Source organism: Dermochelys coriacea, chromosome 25 (genome assembly GCF_009764565.3).
Source record: "Dermochelys coriacea isolate rDerCor1 chromosome 25, rDerCor1.pri.v4, whole genome shotgun sequence".
In the NCBI taxonomy this organism is placed as follows: domain Eukaryota; kingdom Metazoa; phylum Chordata; order Testudines; family Dermochelyidae; genus Dermochelys; species Dermochelys coriacea.
In genome coordinates, this window is record NC_050092.1 from 7197210 (window position 1) to 7219568 (window position 22359).

Genomic DNA, 22359 nt, shown 5'->3' on the forward strand with positions numbered 1-22359 from the left:
AAAGGAGCCCTTACCTAGTAATTTTTTAAATTATATTTGCTTGCATCTAGGTTTCACATTCATTGAACTTTCCTGAGCCTCAAAAAGGCTCCAGTTTAAGCTGAGTTGGGGGTAAAGGTTAAGATAAACTTCCAATAAAAGGAAAATTATTCTCCTCTCCTTATGTTGGTGTTATGGCATTCAAATCAATAAGGTCCACGTTCTCTTTTGGATCTGCTTCCATTCCTCTTGATAATGGAAAAACTAGCAGCCCTGCAGAACAAGGGTAACAAAAGTCTTAATCCTAGCTCTTTCTGTGGGGATGACTCAAATGAGAGAGCCTCCAAGATGGTAGATTTGTTGTGATTGCAATGCATACACACATGATAGAAGCATGCACCTTGCACTGTCCCTTCCAAGGTTTGCATTCAAGTCTTGGGGAAGCTAATCTTTCCTACGACAAAGACATATCATTCAAGTCCAACTACTCTGAGTGAGGTTCATGTCCAGCAGTGCATGCATCTATTACATTGAAATCTTAAGTAAGCATTCAAGAGATCAACAAATATTTACTGCTTAATGGGGGTGGCCTTCTAATAATGAATCCGAACTGTATTCTATATACTTTGGGCAATCTTTTAAGAGGGGAGATTGCCTAATAAGTCTGGCCTCCTATATAGATTTCCACATGTGTGGGAGGAGAACTGGATGCAAGATACACTGCCTAATAGTTCCCACAGTTGACCGCATTTTTTCTATTTAAGGAAGACTGTGTTAAGAACTTGCTGGATACCAGCTCCTCCTTCAAAGGAACCTAAGAGGAATGAAAGTGGGTACAAAAAAGTGAGACCAACAGTTTACCCAATTACTTCCCAGTCCAAACTATAGGTGTGGGGGTTGAGGTTTTTTCCCCGTGTTTCTGAGTAATGACACACAAGAACATGGCCATCTCTGAGCAGTCTCTAAAATGCAGTTGTACCTGTTATGTCTGCCATCCAATTAAATTTTCCATTGTACTCTCAAAATACCGAAAGGATGTAATTCAGACTTCAGAGAAAATCTAATGGGAACGCAGATTATAGTGGTACAAAGCATTTCTGTTTCTTTCTTCCTAGTTGCAATAAAAACATTTTCTTTTCTACAATGAATAATTGGATAGTGGTGTTCTTTTTTGGAAGTGACATGTTGAAGTATTGGACAATCGGTCTCAATTCACTAATTTCATTGTTAGTTATCTGAAATATGAAATGTAGCAACCGGTTGCTGCAAAATTGCATCCTAATTCCTAGACTTATAAAACTATGAATGCCTGTTAAAGTTTGCCATCTTTCCCAACTTTTCTCCTAGATGTAACCCATGTCTTTCCTGATTTCCCGGCACCTGATCTAGGAAATGTCCTCTTACAAGAGGGGATCACCATGAATGATGTCAAGACTCTACAGCTTCTTTACAGACGACACTGTGAGGTAACTATATAGGCCAGAGGTGGGCAAACTACGGCCCGTGGGCTACATCCGGCCCATGGGACCCTCCTGCCCGGCCCCTGAGCTGCTGTCTGGGGAGGCTAGATCCCGGCCTCTCCACTGCTGTCCCCTCTCCCCTGTAGCCTCAGCTTGCCACGCCACCAGCGCTCTGGGCGGCGGGACCGCGAGCTCCTTCCGGGCAGCGGGGCGGCGTGGGTGGCTCCCGCTGGACTCTGAGTGGCATGGTAAGGGGGTGGGGAGCAGGGGGGTTGGATAAGGGACAGAGGATCCCAGGGGGCAGTCAGGGGACAGGGAGCAGGGGGGGCTGGATGGGGGGTGGGGTCCCGCTGGGGGCAGTTGGATAGGCGTGAGAGTCCCGGGGCAGTCTGTCAGGGGGTGGGGTGTGGACAGGGAGCTGGGGGGAATCTTGGGGGAGGGGAGTGGTTAGGGCCAGGGGTTCCCAGGAGGGGTCGGTCAGGGGACAAGGAGCAGGGCGGATTTGATGGGTTGGGAATTCTGAGGGGGGCAGTCAGGGGGCGGGAAGTGGGAGGGCACGGATGGGGGCGGGGGCCAGGCTGTTTGGGGAGGCACAGCCTTCCCTACCCGGCGCTCCATAAAGTTTGGGAACCCAATGTGGCCCTCAGGCCAAAAAGTTTGCCTACCCCCGATATAGGCTCTGTTTGCTTGATCTAGGATCTGATTCCATAGTGTGCTCCTTCCACTCCAGTCCTGCTCTCTTGAGGAGTGGGTTCTGAACAGGAATATTTCTGATTGGCTTGATAGCATAGTTCAAGTTATTTCCTCCTTGTGTGATCTGCTTATATTGTCTGTGTTAAAACAACACATTGCAGATTGTTCTACTTTGTATCTGATCTAATCCATATGGCAGGATATTCCACTTATGAAGAAACTGTGACTGAATGTTATCAGAGCATCTTATGTGCTGTCATTTTTTATTCTTAGGCAACTTTGGATGTTGTAATGAATCTTCAGTTTCATTACATTGAGAAGCTATGGCAGTCCTTCTGGAGTTCTAAAACATCATCCAGTGATGGCTCCACCACCATGCCTTCCAGGTAAATGGTTACACACTTACCCTTGCTAAATTTTGGATGACCTAAGTTTTACTAGTGTTTTACCTTAGAGATCATGAGTGGTACAGTTTTCAACTTCATGATTGTATTGATCTGTAAGAGTTAAGAATGTTAACTACCTACCAGGAGAGGACCCTATTTTAGGACTAGAGTTAGAAGTATACTATTGTAATTATATACCAGATGCAAAGGATTTTACTATCTGTTTATTTGATGTGCTGTTACCTTTGATTACAGACACTAATCTAAAACATGTGTTATTTTGACTAACAGGAATGGGTCACTGCTTTTGTAGAAGCCCCGTTTAAGCAGACATTTAGAACTGCATGCCATTGAATGTTGTTACAGAATGACATCAGAGGAAGCCAATAAGAACGTAATGACATTCGGATAAACTGGGACTCGTTCTTAATCAGGTTGCCATGAAAATTTAAAAAAAAAAAAGCCATGTGTTCTGGGGCAGATAATGACAAAACGTGCTGCTTTGATCTTTTAAATGCATTCTTGCCTGGTTCTCTGTCATTCCCTATTCTTCCCAGTTTATGCGTTAGAAACCTGCCGTCAAGGGACAGGGAAATGGACAGTGAGTGAAAACAGAGGAAATTTGAAATAGTTTGAATGGTAATGAAAGTCTAAATAGTATCCACTTTCACTGACTGTATATAAGGATTTCAGGTCCTAATGTTTTATACTCAGAGCAAGGACTGTAAACATTTGGGAAATGGGGAGAAAGTCCCCTCATTCTCCTAATAATCTTAAAATTCTAACCTGATTATCCTCCTCAGATAGTGCCCAACGGGTTGATCGCTGCAAAGAAACACTGTAACTGCAGGTTTCTTTTCAGATGTTTAGTTTGGAGAGTCACAGATAGGAAACAAAAATAGGAGTGCATAGTAATTGGGATCCAGTCATGGAACATAGAGGTGGTGTTAAAAATCTTGCAACACTGAGAAAATTATTACAGGCAAGCTGCACAATCAGGGAAGACACAAACATCAGTTTCATGCTTTGTGGCTGCAGTCTCGCAAGATTTTACTCCTCAGGAAATTCTGTGCCAAAAAATTTAAAATTCTGCACACGATATTTTAAAATTCTGTGTATTTTATTTGCCAATAAATAAATGTGGAGGCTCCAGCATGGCAGTGGGGAGCGCAGGCCACTGGCTGTAGGGGTGAGAGATCATCCTGCATCCCCCCCGGGACACGGACTCAGCAGTGAGGCTGTATCTGACCCTAACGCAGTGCAGGGGCTGAGTCTGTCCCAGAAACCCTCTGCGATCCTGCCCCTCCACACCAGGCACACCTAGAACATAGAATCATAAAAGATTAGGGTTGAAAGAGATCTCAGGAAGTCATCTAGTCCAACTCCCTGCTCAAAGCAGGACCAACCCCAACTAAATCATCCCAGACAGCGCTTTGTCAAGCCGGGCCCTAAAAACTTCTAAGGATGGAGATTCCACCACCTACCTAGGGAACCCATTCCAGTGCTTCACCACCCTCCTAGAGAAATAGTTTTTCCTCCTATTGAATCTAGACCTCCACCACTGCAACTTGAGATTATTGTCCCTTGTTCTGTCGTTTGCAACCACTGAAAACAGCCTAGCACAGGGGTGGGCAAACTTTTTGGCCTGAGGTCTACATCTGGATGGGGAAATTGCATACAGGACCATGAATGTAGGCTGGGATGGGGTTGGGGTGCGAGTGCGGTGTTCAGGAAGGGGCTCAGGGCAAGGGGTTGGGGCAGAGGAGAGGTGCAGGGAGTACAAGTGGGCTCAGGGAAGGGGATTGGGGTGCAGGAGGGGGTGCATAGTGTGGAAAAGGGCTCAGGGCAGTGGTGCAGGGAGGGGTGTGGAGTGCGGGAGGGGGCTCAGGGCAGGGTGTTGGAGTGCAGCAGGGGTGCGAGGTGCAGCAGGGGGTTGGGGTGCAGGCAGAGGGCTCAGGGCATGGAGTTCAGGTGTGGGGTGCAGGAAGGGTTCGGGGTGTGGGCTCCGGCCTGGCGCAGATTACTTGGAGCAGCTCCAGGGTGGCAGCAGCGCGCTCCGGGGCCAGGGCAGGCTCCCTTAGCCTCTCCTCATAGGTCATGTGCTGCAGCCCCCTAATAATTTTTGTTGCCCTCTACTGGAGTCTCTCCAATTTGTCCACATCCTTTCTGTAGTGGGGGCTGAAAACTGGATGCAATACTTCCCAGTGGCCTCACCAGTTCCAAATAGAGGGGAATAATCACTTCCCTCGATCTGCTGGCAATGCTCCTATTAATGCAGCCCAATATGCCATTGGCCTTCTTGACAACAAGGGTACTGCTGACTCGTATCCAGTTTCTCGTCCACTGTCATCCCCAGGTCCTTTTCTGCAGAACTGCTGCCTAGCCAGTCGGTCCCCAGCCTGTAGCAGTTCATGGGATTCTTCTATCCTAAGTGCAGGACTCTGCACTTGTCCTTGTTGAACCTCATCAGATTTCTTTTGGCCCAATCCTCCAATTTGTCCAGGTCATTCTGGACTCTATCCCTACTCTCCAGCATATCTACCTCTCCCCCCAGCTTAGTGTCATCCGCTTAATAAATAATGCAGCACTCACCGTAGCTCCTCTCCCACTAGCAAGCGAGTGAGACAGAGTCTTGAACGCATGCTCAGCCCTGGCTCCCGATCCAGGTGTGGGACAGGCAGGCTCAACCTGGCAGGATCCAAGTGTGGAGGGCTTAGTGTGGGGGGATCCAGGTGTGGAGTGAGAGGGTTCTGTGTGGGGCAATCTGGGTGTGGACAGCTGGGGGGGGGGAATCTGGATGCACAGGGGCTCATTGGGGGGGTTCTGGGTGCAGGGGAAATGGGACTCTATGGGGGGGTCCAGGTGAAGGTGGTTGGGGCTCAGCAGAAGGGGTCTCAGCGTGAGAGGATGGGGTTCGGTGCGGGGGTCTCCATGTGGGTGACTCTTGCAGGGGGGTCTGGGTGCTCGGGGAGTGGGGCTTAGTGGGGTGGGGGTTGGGTTCGGGGGGCTCAGCAGGGTGGTCCAGATGCAGGAGGGTGGGGCTTGCAGGGGAAGAGGAAGTTCTGTCCTCCCCAGCCCAGCCCCAGCTGGGGCTAGCAGCTAAGCCCAGCACAGGGTAGGGGCCACCGGCCAGGGCATCCTCAGCTCCCCCTCCCCACCCACGCAGTGATTTCCTCTCCACCTGCTGCTCCAGGTGCCTGAAATGATGTGCCCGCACTGCGGGGGAGGGGCATGTGACCACTCTTGCAGCTTCCCTTTGCTTCCCCATCAGAAAGTCATTTTTCTAACTCTATTCCTAAGATAGGGTCTTGTAATTATGAGCAAGATAATGTACAGTTTCCAGGTGCCATCTCAGGAAAAAAAAAGTTACTTAAAAATACTAAAAAGAAGAGTAAAGATCCTTTTGCCCATGTATAAAGGGATATTGAGGCAGGTTAAATTGACCTCATTCACTTGAAGACAATGCTGTGTCCTTGTCACAGCATGGGACTGGCTTGTCCTCCATGAAAATGTTTTCAGTATTTGTTTTCCGGGTAAATTTGGCACTGGTCGTATACAATACCTGGCAATACAACTTAATTTGGCAAGACATGTCACAGCAGTCTGCTCAGCGGCAATGTGATAGTCAAAAGGAGTCGGCTGGACAGCAGAAAAGAGAGGTGTGGATGTCTGGGAATGGCAAGCCGCACTGTGAGGAACTGGATGAGCCCTTGCTTGTTGAAAGGAGTGGGGAAAAAAAATTGGGTTATGAGCTGCATTTGTTTTAGAAAGAGGGGAATGGGGAATCACTGAGCCAGAAGGAGGCAGGGAACTGTTGAGGGTGGTTGGGTTGGTGGCAATGAAGGACCAACCTCCGAGAGAAGACTGGAGGAATGAGGGGAACTCCAGATGAGCCAAATGGGGTGTGTGGATCGGAGGTGAGATCCTGGCTAGAACTGGCAGAGACATGACAGAGAGCAGAGCTCCCAGACGTGGTTATGTCTCTAGAAATGATCAAGCACCACTTCCTCAGAGAGACTCCAGAGGTAGTCTTTCACTAAAAACCCAAGCTGTGTTATTCTAATGAGAACTAGGGAACAACTGTCCGTGCATAAAGTGAAACATGCCATTAACACTACATTACTCCTTACCATGCAGTGAAGAAGAACATGAAGGGATCATCCCAAAGGACAAGCTCATCACCCTGTGTAAATACGATCCTATCCTGAAATGGATGAGAAGTTGTGATCACATCTTGTATCAGGCCCTGGTGGAGATTCTCATCCCTGACGTGCTGAGGCCGGTGCCTGGTAAATATGTTGTGAAGTGATCAGAATGGCCTGGGGAGCCCAGAATCTTGCCCAACTTTCCTCACTTTTTTTTACTGTTTCACTCCATATTGTGCAATAGAAATAGATGGGTCACTGTGGTTGGCTACCACTTGCTATAAAGGCTGGTGCAGAAGTGTTTTGTTTTGTATTAGAGCTTGTATGTTATGGCAACAGCCATCTCCTCTATATGGAATCATTTCCATCCATATCATGGCTCCTGGATACCTAGATGTATTTTTCCATCTTTTAAAAATTCAGTTAATCACATTATCACAGCCTCAGGCTTTGGCCAGGAACCAAACTGGAAAATGTAGGCTTAATACGCATAGAATGTATTTAAGCATAATTAATCCATGTTGAATACTTCCTTAGAGATGTGTGTCTTTCTGTTATGTCACATCATTCTGTCCCAGACTGCACATTATGGATTTTCTCTCTCTCTGTATATATTGATACTGGTTTGGGAGATTAGCATGGGATGCAAAGGCTTTTACCCCCAAGCCCCTGATTCAGCAATGACTGAAGTGTCACTGAAAGCAATGAGAGTGAAGCACATGCTTATGTACTTTACTGGATCAGTCCCTCATTCACTAGCTCAGACTCTGTCCATGTCAATAGTGACCAAAAGGTACTGCCAGCTGGTGTCTCCTTGGTTAGCTAATGGCATCAGTGCAGTCAGTAGGGGCAGAAAACCACCACCGTGTGCCCTTCTGTTGGCAGGAGAGGAAGGATGGTCTGGAGGTTTGTGTGCTAAGCTGGGACTCTGGAAACATGAATTCAGCTCCTAGCTTTGCCACAGACTTCTTGTGTGACCTTGGGAGAGTCACTTGAGGCCACCTTTTTAAAGGTACTATATTTAGGTAACTAACTCCCATTGAAATCAATGTGAATTAAATACCTTTAAAAAGCTGGGTCTTTTGTCTCTCTTTGCCTCAGTCCCCCTTCTGTAAAATGGGGATGATAGCACTTCCCTACCTCTGGGGGCAGTGAGGATAAATACACAAATCATTGTGAGATGCTCAAATACAACCATAATGGGGGCCAGGTAAGTACTTTAAGTGTTCAGTTTTAATGGAAGAGGCAAGGACCGAGTGGGCTATAAATGGCCCTGGTATAGGTCGGGTTGTATATGTCAAGATGGAAGCAGGATTGTTAGCGAGGCGGCGTGGAGAAAACTCTTGGTGTCACTGCCTGGCCTTGTCCGGGAATAAACAAGGTTTGCTTCTTTAGAACTGCCAGGCCCGCCCCTTTCACAACATCACAGTTACTGAAAGTGAAAACTTGTTTTTTAAATGCCTCTTTCCTGTCTGTGATTTCTGTTGTTCACCACAAACCCAGCAAAAATATATTAAAAAACATGTTTATTTGCTATTGTGACCTAGTAAATAAAAAGGAACAAGTTAAATTGGTTTTGATGCAAAAACAACCAAAAAGGCACTTTAACAATGTAATTTTACAATGGACACGAGGCAAAACATTTGCAAACCTGGGTACACAGAGTTGGGCTCTGAACTCAATATTTAGGCAACTAAATAAGTGACCTAGTTTTCAGAGATGCCAAGAATCTGCAGCTTGCATTCACTTCACATCTCTGAACACTGGGCTACTTTTGTTTAGTTGCCTAAATATGGATTTAACAGCCTGCCTTCAGGCACCCAGCTTTGAAAATGTTAGCCAAGGTCTTCAGTAAAAGCCTGACTCTCTAAGTACCTTTTGCACAGAAGCTTAATTATCATTACTGGTCCATACTGGACAGAGAATGGACTCTGATGTTGGGCCTTATTGCTAATTTCTATTACTATACATGTGCATATCAAACAAAAGAAATTCATAGATTTCAAGGCCAGAAGGGACCATTGTGATCATCTAATCTGACCTCCTGTAGAACACAGGCCACAGAACTCACCCAAATAATTCCTGTTTGAACTAGAGCATATCTTTTAAAAAAAAAAAAAAAAAATCCCATCTTGTTTTTAAAAGGCAATTGATCGCTTCAGTGCTGTGAACTTCTAGTCATCTGTGATTTTCATACCCTGGCCCACACATGCACTTGAACATTATTGTTATTATTATAGATGCCAGTAGTCTTAGAAAAGTTTCCACGTGTGCCTCAAATAATAAGAGGGAGCTATTAATTAATTATTTTGTTGGATAAAAATCACAGCCTGATGAATATATTTCAGTCTCCGTTATTTTGCAAGACCCCAAGGGACTGCATTCATTGGATTAATCTGTAACGGCACTAGACTCCCATGGTACAATTTCTGATCCAATAGTTATTATCTCGATTTAATATCTCCCAGAGTGGTTCGAGGCTGACCGGTTTCATTAAAGCAATTTGGAAAAGCCTCTTTAACTATCCTGACTTCTCTCTTGCAGGCACCTTGACGCAAGCCATCCGCAATTTTGCAAAGAGTTTGGAAGGATGGCTGATGAATGCAATGAGCGATTTCCCCCCACAGATAGTCCAGACAAAGGTAAACAGCGGGAGTTTGTTACAAACAGGGGGAAGTGTTTTGTTACAGTTTTGTGCAGTGGTTCCAAGGCACTGGTATTTCAGGCTTTGGTGACTGGCACTCCTGGCTCACCTTAATGACATGCCTCTGCTGGGCCTTGTTACAGTGCCTCCTCTACTTGTCACTTCTGCCAGCCTTTGATTTACGTAAGCACTAAATTGTCCAAGCTGATAAACGTGATCAAAGCTGTTCACTTTCCCTTCCAGTCATAGGTTTCTGTAAAACTCACCCCTGCTGCTGACATGGAGTCAAGGGTTCCATTCTGACAACTCATTTAGACAAATGAAGTGACAGGATTGCCTTGGGAGGATCACAGAAATGTAGGGATGGAAGGGACCATGAGATGTCATAAAGTCCAGCTTCTGTGTTGACACAGCATCGACTATACCTTGTCTACTACTTCTCTATCCATTAGGCCAGTACCCTTCCAAAGAAGAAAATTAGGTTGATATGAAGTAGCAATGAGCTATTACAGTGAAGAGTGCTAGCAAAGATTTTTTAGTAGCACCATCAATAGAAGAGTGTTGTTCCTTTATGCAGTAGCCAAGAGTGGCTTAGTGCTTGTTTCCTAAGTGTTTTGAAAGGTATGTGTGTAATGGCCCTGTGGTCGGTGTACCTTTTACAGGTTGGAGTAGTGAGTGCCTTTGCACAGACATTACGGAGATACACTTCCCTGAACCATCTGGCTCAGGCAGCTCGCGCTGTGCTCCAGAACACCTCCCAGATAAACCAGATGCTCAGCGACCTCAATCGAGTGGACTTCGCCAACGTGCAGGTGACTTTTTGATGTTTCAGTTGAGGCTGCGTGATGTGGTGCAGGGATTCTTAAACTACGGTGGCCTGCAGAAATCTGACTGGTCACATAATGTTAGCTCCTCCTTATTTCCAACTACCAGATTGCACTACAAGACAATGAAGCACACATTAAATGCTTTCCCAGTATTGCATTTCTCAGAAAGCAGTTGCTATAGGTGCCAAAGGGATGTCATACAGTTGTGAGTAGGAAAGGAGGTGTCCACAAGACAATCACTTTATAAAATGGGGCTCACGCTATGGACAAGTTTGAGAAGCCCTGATTTTAGTGCTTTGGGCAGAGGACTGGGAGTCTCCTGAGTCTCAATCCTGATTTTTAGCAGGTCATAACCTCTCTGTGCTTCAGGTTCCCAACCAATGAAATGGGGACGCTAGTACTGACCTATACCATGTGGTGGGTTGAGAGGCTTATTAATGTTTAAAAACCACTTTGATATCGGTTGGTGGAAGGGTTAATGGGTGGGATTTTCAGAAGTGTCTGTGTGATTTAGAAGTATAGGTCCCTTTTAAAACCTACAGGACTTGTGTGCCTAAATCTTATAAATGCTTTTGAAAATCTCACCCAGGACTAAAGAGTTAGGTGCCCAGATCCCATTTAACTCAGTGGCGATTTAGAACATAAGAACAGCCATACTGGGTCAGACCAAAGGTCCATCTAGCTCAATATCCTGTCTTCCGACAGTGGCCAATGCCAGGTGCTTCAAAGGGAATGAACAGAACAGGTAATCATCAAGTGATCCATCCTCTGTCATCAACTCCCACCTTCTGGCAAATAGAGGCTAGAGACACCATCCCTGTCCATCCTGGCTAATAGCCATAGATGGACCTATCCTCCGTGAATTTATCTAGTTCTTTTTTTAATCCTGTTTATAGTTTTGGCCTTCACAACATCCTCTGGCAGAGTTCCACAGGTTGACTGTGCATTGTGTGAATACTTTCTGTTGTTTGTTTTAAACCTACTGCCTATTAGCACCTAATGAGACATCTTTTGAAAATCCCAGATGTTCCTGCTACATACAGAAGTTCTAGTCACGGAGTACTAAACCAGAATGTTATTCTGCTGACTTGGCGTCTTTTCCTTTGCCAGATATGAGTCAGGATGCACCAAAAGCCATGAGATGGAATGAACAGCAGTTTTGCTCAGGCATGTAAATATTGATTTCTAATTTCCTCTTGTGCCCGTGGCAGGAGCAAGCCTCATGGGTGTGCCAGTGTGAAGAAGGCATGGTGCAGAAGCTGGAGCAGGATTTCAAACTCACACTACAGCAACAGAGCTCCCTTGATCAGTGGGCCAGTTGGCTGGATAACGTTGTCACCCAAGTTCTAAAGCACCACGAGGACAGTCCCAGCTTCCCCAAGGCAGCTAGGCAGTTCCTGCTGAAGTGGTCCTTCTATAGGTACAGGTCTTTTTTTATCCTGGAAGTGTATATGTACCTCCTGGGGACATCTAAATACCTTGCTGCTAAATTGTATTTTGTCCATCCGCAGGCCAGACTTCAAAAAGAAAAGCCATCCAAGGTCAATATCCTAAAACCTGGGTCCCTAAAGTTAGGTTCCTAAATCACTCTACCCTGGCATGAATGACTACACGAGTGTTTAGGGCAATGGAAAGTCAGGCCCTGATTCTCTGTCTTAGTTTCCCATCTGTGAATTGGGGATAGTAATCCGAATCTCCTTTGCTAGGGGGTTTGTGAGGCTAAATTAACTAATGTTCTTAAAGTGCTTTGAGATTTTGAGTGAAAGGAAGAATTTAACGATCGTGTATTAGGTACTGCACAGTATGACTCAGCATTTTCCATGATTCTCCCCGCTCTAGAATTCACACCAGCCAATCTGTGGTTCTAAAATGTGTCCAAAATGTTTTGTTTCCCAACCATTCTCTAGCTCTATGGTGATCCGTGACCTCACCTTGCGCAGTGCTGCCAGCTTTGGTTCCTTCCACCTGATTCGCCTGCTCTATGATGAATACATGTTTTATCTGGTAGAGCATCGTGTTGCCCAGGCAACAGGGGAGACACCAATTGCTGTAATGGGAGAGGTGAGTACTATTTATGCCCTAGTAACAGAACCCAAACTGAACAGTGGTTAAAGGGACACCACCAGCTACCTTGTGCTCTGAACATGTTGTACCAGCCATTTTTTCTGAAGGATTCACTAATTTTTGGTGCCTCTGTTTGTGGCACCTAACTTGAGATGCCCTGGGCCTGACCTTTCAGTTTCTTCCTATTGAATTACCAGGAGTTGAGTGCTCAGCACCTCTGAAAATCACACCCAGATTGGCTCAAGTTGAGTACCAGAATATGGAACTACCCATTTGATGGCACTTTGGGGGAGTGTGTCTAAGATATCCCTGCAAGTTACATACCCAAATCCCATTGACTTTTAATGGGATGGAGCACCTAGCTCCTCTAGCCCCTCAATAACCTCAACCTATGTGCACAGTCAACCACTTCCCCTCTTTGGGTTTTCGAGGGAAAAGTATTTTTACAAATCACAACGCTTTGCCAAATCTTTGGGGTTTTATGACTGTGGGCCTCGGACACAGGTGCTATACCTAAAGCCACTGCCAAATCACTTTTTAAACCGACTGGATCTCAAGTTTATAGTAAAAAGAAAAGGAGTACTTGTGGCACCTTAGAGACTAACAAATTTATTAGAGCATAAGCTTTCGTGAGCTACAGCTCACTTCATCGGATGCATGAAGTGAGCTGTAGCTCACGAAAGCTTATGCTCTAATAAATTTGTTAGTCTCTAAGGTGCCACAAGTACTCCTTTTCTTTTTGCGAATACAGACTAACACGGCTGCTACTCTGAAACCAAGTTTATAGTGTCCACTTAAAGCTTGCTGTCCACATAGAAAATATTTAGTAAGAAAGTTTCCTTGTTAGTATTAACATGCTAGATTAAAACAAATGCATTTAAAAATCTAATTTGCAATGTGGAGTTTATACTCTTGGGTTTTTTTTCCCTGCAACTGACACACTGAACCTAGACAAGTCAAGTTTCACCATCTATTTAGTTAGTTTCACTTTCTGATTCTGATCTATTAGCCCAGGGCTTAATTTTGTTAGGACCTCAACACTGCAGTGGATTGTTTAAATACACAAAAACTTGCTTTAATTAAAAAAGAATTTTAAAATGCTATGAAATTATTTCTGTTTATAATTCTAACAAGCCCTGATTGTGGGCTTTAACTGTTTGACAGTTGGATTTTCCTTCGTTAGACTCTTGTAAATATTTGTATGCGCCATAAACTTCAGAAGGAGAAGGATTCTTCAAATCATAAGAGAACTAATCCCATCTTTTCATGTACATCTCCTCAGTATTTTATTGCTCTTACTAACTTATGTTCTTACTACAGCTTTGTTTTTCATGGTCTTACCCAGCAGTTCAGATGGTGCCTCAATTATTATAAAGTGATAAGGCACTGCAAGAAGTCAGAGAACTATTTATCATTCCAGGTGACTTACTAAAATAACAGAGGCAAGCAAAGTAACTAATGCAGCTGATTTAAAGTTGCTCTTTAAAGGCTGTCTGAGTGGCCATGGTAAGGTGAAAGGCCTCACAATAGCTCTGCTTCCTCTTTCAGTTGCTGGATACACACACACAACGTGAATGCTATTTCTTGCAATCCAATGACTGCTGTTAAGAGCAGAGCAGACAGGGATCAGAGAGGGAAGGTGCTATGTGTGTATGGTCGTGTGTGTGCCTGTGAGCACAGAGAAACTCAGCCTCCTGCCATTTGATGCTGACAGGTTGCTCGGTACAAGTTTGTGCTTGTTTAGTGCTTCAAGTCTAATTCCACAAAGAGCTCACAGATTTGCAGACTGAGTTTAGGGTCCTGTAAGATAGAAGTTTGGGCCACACAGCTAGATACATTCTTTAAAAAGGGATGCTGTCTTTGACAAGGACCAAGTGGTTATCCAATTCAGGATACTCTATCCTGTAGGAGCAAATTAACTGGGGATAAAAACTAGTCGTGTCTGGTGTCTCAGTGGCCTAGAAGAGTGGCAATAGGAGATGGAGCCTTTCACCTCTGAAGCCACTGCTTTGAATCTAGCCTAGGTATGTTAGTCCCTGCCATCTCCCAGCTGTGCAATGTTGACAATGTTCCCAGTAGATCGCCAGCACCTCAGCTGGCACTAATCTGCCCCCTTAATAGGTACATCCAAAGAAAGGCCAAGCATTGAATGGGCCATGGAGACTGAATCCTCCTCTCTGTCTAGCTCAGCAGTGAGGCACTCTGGGGACAGCACACAAGGAGCTTTAGAGCCCTCAGCTTGGTGCCTTTGAGCAACACTGACTCTCAGCAGCTCTCTTTGTCCAGGAGGTGGCACTGTGGCCATTCAAGCAGAAGATCATATTTTAAATGAAAGAAATTGCTGTGCACAGAGCTGTCTGATCTACAGATGTCAAGTAACAATAAAAACTCAAAAGAGGCAAATGTGTTTTGCTTGTTTGCGATTAGAGCAGTTTACTGACTGAGATCTATAGATGAAGAGCGCCGTAAGCGTGCTAGCTATTATTAGCTATTACTGGAGCTCGTGGGAATTACAATAATACAAATAATATAATAATGCTCTGGGTATTACATTTTTTTAAAAGCAAAATTTAGGTCCAAGTCTATAATAGTGATGGTCTGCTCGCAATTTCAGAAATCGATAAGCAAGTTTCTCCTCTTACATTACGAGTCAATTTCTGCCTCTTGATCTGGGCTTTGTGCATGTTGGATACAAATTTGCTCACTGACTTAAATGGGAGCTGTGATGGGTTCCTCCCAGTGTTCCACCTAGAGTGGGGTACCACTGAGTACCACCTGACCCACCAGTCTGGGCTCCCACTCATCCTGTGAGGCTGTGACAAGCTGCACGCGCACTCCCAGTCTCACATTTTCACCAGCACGCAGCTAGAGAGACACACACATAATAATGCCTGCATCTGTAATTTTCACTCCATGCAGCTGAAGTGGGTTTTTTACCCACGAAAGCTTATGCCCAAATAAATTTGTTAGTCTTTTAAGGTGCCACCAGACTCCTCGTTGTTTTTGTAAGAAAAAGGTAACAGCTAGAAGTGACACAGATCTTTAGATGGTTGCCCTGCCCAGTCATGATATTTAGCACTTCTGTACTATGTTAGTTCTTCAAAATCACTGTACAAACATTAAACAAACTTAATCTAAAGCCTTTCAGCTTTTGAATGACTAGGAGTTCACAAAACAGCTATTCCCTGAACAAAAAGACTTCATTGAAAATCAGCATCTTAAAAGAACCATTAAGAATCTTTCAAAAGAACAGTCCAACCAAGGCTGCTGTAGTGACACTCTTGTTACATTAAGGCTGGTATAGAATGAAGGGAGAGCTTCCTGTTTCATTTGCAGGTGTAAATCAAGCAGACCTTGCTTATTTTTTTCCTTAAAGTGCTCAGAGTTTAGGGGAGGAAAGTGAATGAGATTCTGCTTATCCCAGGTGTGAAAAAGAAGAGGGGACCAAAATCTAGTCTTGTGCAAAAACCTCTTCTCCCTGAAGTCAATAAGACTCCACAGGTGTGACTGTCAGCAGGAATTGGCCTGTGTTCTCATTCCCTTCTCGAATCACACACATTCCATGCTTACCCAACGTTTTCCACTTGGGAAAGAAGTGAGTTTGAGTTGGGGCAGAAAAATGAGGACTAACTTCAGGTTTATTTAGCTTTAAGTTTTTGGAATGAAACTCAAAAGAAATCAAATGTGAGGTACTTTTATAATGGATTAAATGGCGGGAGAACCAGCAAATGGACAGAACCTGCCTTTAGCCTATTCAACTAATCTGTCATCACTTGCTAAGAAGTGGATTTAAAAGTCTTGGGGGGGGGGAGGAGAAACCCACAACATTGTGTGTAGAGCTTCCTCCAGTGCTTTTTCAACCCCTTAAAAGTACGAAGATGCATTGGCCTGTGGAACTAGGTTGAGTATAAGGAAAGAATTTAGTTGCCCTGTGCCTCCCAGTACAGAAAAATACATCAAAGAAAAAAATTAATTTCTTTGATTTTTTAGTACAGTTCAATTCAGTATTGAACACAGTGCATCATACATCTGAAGCCCCTTGGAAGGTTCTGTAAAAGTTCAAGGACTAGTATCCAGAATGGGATGGTTTGGTTTGTTTTTCCTACAGACATGTGGGAATTCATTCCTTATACATGGGAGGGGCAATTGTTTTGGCTGGAGCTGAATAGAATGTGTGCAGGTTCTGTGCAAGCTTCCCATCCTACTGCTCTGGTACTGCCTCTTCCCCCCGCCACCCCTTTGCCCTGCCTCCCTCTCCCACCACCACCACCACCACAGGAACTCACCAGTTGTCCAGAAACAGGACCCAGGACACACAGAAGATGACAGTGATGGGCACTAGGACCCAATGTCCTGGAACTCCTATCAGCCTCAGCACAGGAGAGGGACAGAGGGAGCTTCTTCCCTCCGACAGCTAAGCAGAGCTCTGGAGAAATCGGCAGGGGGAGGGCACGCAATGCCCGCTCAAACTATGCCCACGGCTGGCACAGGTTCCCGTGGTAACTGGATTTTTAATGTCCGGTCACCAGTGTTAACCAGGTGCCTGGCAGTGTGTTCCTGCAGCGCGAGCTGCCCACTGGCTGAGCTCCTTTCAAGCCACAGGAAGCTGCTTTGCCTTTCGTGCTGGCAGGAGCGCTCCAGCAGGGCTGCGTGAGCAAGTTCACTCACCCAGCCTCGGCCGTGCCTCCTGCCTGACCAGGGCCTAAAAATAGGAGGGCCTAAAGCTATAGATTTATTAGTCTAATGGTTAATCTGACCCTGGAGGCAACATCTGCCCTGAATGGTCTTGGGCAGCTCAAGTCCCTGACTGCTCAGCACTATCTTCTGTGGGAATAAGCTGCCAAGATTTGTAACTTCTGTTAAGTGCTTAAAATCAGCTATTAATTAAAATGGGTTTGAAACAGCTGACAGACGTACATCCAGGGGACTCTCTCAACCTCCCTCATCCAAGTTTGTTTTCTCTTTCAGTTCAGTGACCTTGCATCCATGTCCTCAACACTGCTGGATAAAGGTATCGTCCAACTCTGTTTTTCTCTCTCTCTCCTCTAAGGCAGGGGTGGGCAAACCTTTTGGCCTGAGGGCTGCATGGGGGTTCCAAAACGGTATGGAGGACTGGGTAGTAAAGGCTGTGCCTCCCCAAACAGCCTGGCCCTCCGCCTCCTCCCACTTCCCACCCCCTGACCTATCCAACCACCCTCTGCTCCCTGTCCCCTGACTGCCCCCCGGGACCTCCTGCCCCTTATCCAACCCGCCCCTACCCCATTACCATGCAGCTCAGAGCAGCAGGACTGGCAGCTGCGCTGCCCGGCAGGAGCTAGCAGCCCTGCCACCCAGAGCGCTGGCGGCATGGCAAGATGAGGCTGTAGGGGAGGTGGGACAGCAGGGGGAGGGGCTGGGGGCTAGCTTCCCCAGCCAGACGCTCAAGGGCCGGGCAGGACGGTCCCACAGGCCGTAGTTTGCCGACCTCTGATATAGAGGTAGCTCCTTTAAGTCAATATTCAAGTTCATTTGTTGTGGGGAGCAGAAACTTGTGCTCTGGGGACATGGTCAGTTTCCAGGGTGCCATCTCAGGAGAAATAATGTTGCATGAAAATACTAAAAAGTAAATGAAAACTTGGCGCAAACTACCTCTGTCCTCTGGTTTAACTGAATTGCACCTTTCTATCCCCCCACAATGCTGATGCTAGGGATTGTCCTCCACAGATGACATTAGCGACCTTGGAGGCGAGGCAGACGCAGATTCCCGAAGTGTCGGCGAGCCACTAGTGAAGCGAGAACGTAGTGACCCTGGCTACTCGCTGCAAGAGATCTAGAACAGGGACTTGGGTTTCCTCCCGCCAGCTGAAATGTCTGAAGACTTTTAAACCCGGATTTGAAAGTCAAGCCTGAGTTTCCTAGTACTCAGCGATATTAGTGCCTCTTAGTTTATCTTAATGTTTACTTCTGTCCGAGAAAGGGTTTAAGGCCATGTGAGCATGTCTAAAGGATGCAGCAGTTTGTGAAGAGGGTAGCAGTTTGTCCGTAGAGGAAGAGCCAATTAGAAGCCTGCTTTCTCCAGCTTTCTCCATGTAAAAGGAGCACAAATGGTAGGTGAAGGATGATGGTTCAGAAAAAAATCCATGAAGGACATTGCTTTCATTGTTAACAATGAATTGAACTCGCTGGCCTTGGGATGCTCTCAGGACAGGTTGCTTGAGTCCTGTTGGACTGATTAGGTTGCTTTGGAGTAAAGGGGGTCAGATTAGGGGTTAAGGGGGCTTCTGTTTTGGGGGAACGGTTTGGGTTTCTTCTCTGCTTTTTCAGACTTCACTGTGATATGGAACTTGCACCACTCAGTGCCCGAGAAGAACCCGCCTATGCCCTTTTGGGATGAGGCGTCCAGCCTGGCCCTGCCTTTGCCAAATCATTCACACTTTGGGATTACAGTACAACCTTCTCTTGTACCTACCTGGAGAGAAGGGCCCTGTGCTATGTGTCTGTCTGACCCGTGCAGGGTGGTGCGTAGTGTGTAGTTTGGACTTTGCATGACAACTTTCCTACCCGATCCTCTGTTACTTGCTGTGTATTGCTGCTTTTAGTCCATGGATGATTCTGTGACCGCCCTGTAAATGGTCCAGAACTCTGACTCTCGCAGGAGCGTCTGGGACCCTTTCTGTCTGATTTGAGATACCAAAGGATGTGGAGGAAGCAGCATCTGGTCACAACATTTGTTCTTTGCCCTCCATGCTCTAATGCGAACAGTAACTGTAGAGAGACAACAAAAGGAATAAGGCATGTACATCCTCACTGGGATATTTCAGCGAAAGGCAGATGTAGGCCTAGAGCCTCAGCACCTGTTATAATTTTTAAGAGTCAGATCTGCCATGCTGCCAAAATGTTGAATGTAGGGTCTGGGGGAAGGGGGGCACCTAACCCAGGGCGCAGGCCCATGGCATGAGCATCGATGCTGGGGTTACATTGCAGTGCCTTAGGGAGGACCAGCGCACCTGCTTTCCTCTGCCGTTCCAGTTTAAACTGATACAGTAGTGCCTGTCGCTCGGAATACGAGGTCTGAAAACAGTAAATTAGCCAGTTTCCATGTACCATTTGTGAGCTCCTGGTGGGGCCCTTTGGCCACGTTCATGCTCCACCCTACAGTGGCAATTCCCAGCCTTGTATCATTTACCACTTCAGATCATTCTCATTGCTGTGACCGAACACTGAACATGTGTGGCTTAGAGAACTCTGTCCCAATGTGTTTATGTACACTGCTTTGTCCTGGAGGGCTTATTTTATGTCATTATCTATGCGGTGTGAGAAGGGACAAAATTCTAGCATCAAACCAAACTGCAAAAAAAAAAAAAAAAAGTGCAAATCTTTGTGAATAAATGCAGTGTCGTAACTAGCTTTCATTATTATTTCTGATTTGAGTATTTGCTGTGAGTTTTTCCCAAGACCCCTCATGTACATTTGCCAAGTATAATCTATCCACTCTATAATACTCATTAATTCCAAAAGGTACTAATATTGCAGTAGCAATTTTTTTTAAAGTGTGAGAGCTAAGGGAAAGGAGTCAAGTAGCAGATCTTGCTACAGTATGTTTGTCCATGCAAGGGTGCTGTGTGTCTATAAATATGTCACAAACTCAGGGAGAGACATGGGAAAGTGAGACTTATTAGCAAAACTAAGTTTGTAAGGAATGACACTTTCTAGTGTCCTAGCCGGTGTCTCAACCTCAGATGCTGAGGCTTAAAAACAACCACCCCAGTCTTGCATTCCCTTGCTCCTGAAGAATTTGATAACTGCAGCTGTTATTCTTTATGGCTTGTAACCACTAAATACATCAAACTTCTGCTTGCCACAAATGAGGTCTGCCAGCTATTTTGACAGATGCTCAAAAGGGACATGCACAAAAAATCCCCCTTAAAAACAGTAACAAACATGCATTGAGTGCTCAGACCTATATGAGAACAAATTCTTATGGCTCCAGTTCCTTCTTTAGCTACCCAAACCCTACTGCAGTTAGCTGCTGTTATAGGTGGTCAGAGGGCAAGCATGGGATCCACAGAGGTGGTCTAGTGCACTGTCAGCTTAAAGCAAACCTGGTCATCTTACTTTTCAGGCTTAGCCTTTTACCGGTGATTTTTGGCATGACTCAGCTGCTGGTTTGCAGTTGGAGTTATCCACTTGGACTATGTGGTTCTGTGCTGTGGTGCTTGCTGTGAGAGAAGAGGATAGACCCACAGTGAGTTGGCACCTCAGAGCCTTAATTACAGAGAATGCCTTACTGCACCCACCCCCCAACTTTAATCATTGTCATGGGATGGATGGGAAGCAGAGAAAACACTGAAGACTTGACAGTCCACCCCCGCCCCGCATATTCTCCTCCAAATACCATATAAACATGGTTCACAGAGGCAGGTGGTAGAGGGGCCTTTGTACCTATATCAAACTATCTTTATATAGCCTCCCATGTGGCATAGATACAGCTGCAAGGATTTGGGCCTGGCCACGGAAGCTTTCCCTCCACATGAGTCTGAAAAACAGTAGAGAACCCATGCTAAAAAGTTAGTGCTTCTGTGTTGGCCACATGACCAGGGTGCACTGAATGCTCAGGTCCATTTTGCGCCTGCTGTCCAGCAAACTTATTCCCAATTTGCTACTGTGCTGGCCAAATAACAAACGCTCTAACTGAAATGGCCTATGCATAAGGCTTCCAACTCATCTCAGATGCTGAAGGAATAAAGATCTACCTACCTTAGTCCTGCTACTGTCATCACTGGAGCTACCTGTGGGAGGGATGAGAGCAGGATTTGACTATGGGATTAAGCTCAAGAGGAGTTCCCTAATATGGAGACAGAGGGCAGCAGCTGGCTGGGCCTCACCACCCCTTTCACGTCGCCATCAGCCTGCCCTTTGGTAGGGACACAGCCCCTAGCATGCAGCTGCTGGATGGGAAGGCTGAGAAGTTTTCTGGACCGTGTTGTGGGCCCTGTTTCTAAACCGTTTCTGTAACACCCTTGATCGCAGATGCTGATTTTCTCTCTTCCAGTAGTTTTCTACAGAATACAGTCTTGCTGGCAGTGACTTAATTCTCTCTTTTATTTGGCAGCTGCTGAAATATGTAGATAAGTTGTTGTTAACGATTAAAGTGTCAGAAAAGGCCAAATATGGGAGTGTGTAATTTTTTTCCCCTTCTACAAGGAAAAAGGTAAAAGTTCACAGCAAAAAGGCTACAATTTGAATCCTCGAGAAACAAATGAAGCAGCTAGTCTGACAATATGCACAAGTAACTTGACGAGGGAAGGCCTAGGGTCCAGTGAGTAGGGGCAGGTTAGCCAGAAGAAGTCACAGCTTCTATTCCTTGCTCTTATTACTCACCAGCTCAGTGACCAGGATCAAGTTTCTCTCTGCTTCAGTTGGAGTGCAAGCTTTTGTAGTACGGAGGGGCTGTGTGCACAGCGCTCAGCACCCTGGAGCCAAACTCTTGGTTAGAACTTCCAGATGCAACTCTCATAATTAGGGCCCTACCAAATTCACAGTCATGAAAAACACAGCACGGACCGTGAAGTCTGGTCTCCCCCAGTGATATCTGTTTTTTGGGGCGCTTTTACACTATGCTATACAGATTTCACGGGGGAGACCAGCATTTCTCAAACTGGGGGTCCTGATCCAAAAGGGAGTTGCAGGGGGGTCAAGTTATTTTAGGGGGGGCAGGGTCATGGTATTGCTGCCCTTACTTCTGCGCTGCTGCCTTCAGAGCTGGGTGGCCGGAGAGCGGAGGCTGTTGGCCGAGCACCAAGCTCTGAAGGCAGCGCCCCGCCAGCTGCAGTGCAGAAGTCAGGGTGGCGATACCATCCCATGCCACCCTTGCGTCTGTGCTGCTGCTAGCGGTGGCAGCTCTGCCTTCAGAGCGGGGCTTCTGGCCAGCGGCCGCTGCTCTCCAGCTGCCCAGCTCTGAAGGCAGCAGCGCAGAAGTAATGGTAGTAGTACTGCAGCCCCCCCCCCCCACAATAACCTTGCAACCAACCCCCCCCCCCCCACTCAACTCCTTTTTGGGTCAGGACCCCTACAATTACAACACTGTGAAATTTCAGATTTAAATATTGAAATCATGAAATTCACAATTTTTAAAATCCTACAGCCGTGAAATTGACCAGAATGAACCCTGAATTTGTTAGG

General features: G+C 46.0%; 1 protein-coding gene across 20 annotated transcripts in view; it reads left to right on the forward strand.

Moving 5' to 3' along the window:
- RFX2 (regulatory factor X2) overlaps positions 1-19582 on the forward strand; it is a 104841-nt gene extending 85259 nt beyond the window's left edge. For 18 of the 20 annotated variants that reach the window (XM_038384264.2, XM_038384262.2, XM_043502731.1 and 15 more), the window contains 9 exons: positions 1327-1445; positions 2406-2518; positions 6656-6807; positions 9208-9305; positions 9970-10119; positions 11346-11554; positions 12042-12195; positions 17167-17209; positions 17902-19582. In XM_038384264.2, the coding sequence (XP_038240192.1) occupies positions 1327-1445; positions 2406-2518; positions 6656-6807; positions 9208-9305; positions 9970-10119; positions 11346-11554; positions 12042-12195; positions 17167-17209; positions 17902-18011 (1148 nt within the window). In that variant the 3' untranslated portion in view covers positions 18012-19582. The remainder of the gene's footprint in view (positions 1-1326; positions 1446-2405; positions 2519-6655; positions 6808-9207; positions 9306-9969; positions 10120-11345; positions 11555-12041; positions 12196-17166; positions 17210-17901) is intronic. The other 2 variants (XM_038384266.2, XM_043502722.1) reach the window with 1 other exon arrangement.
- Positions 19583-22359: the final 2777 nt, after the last annotated feature.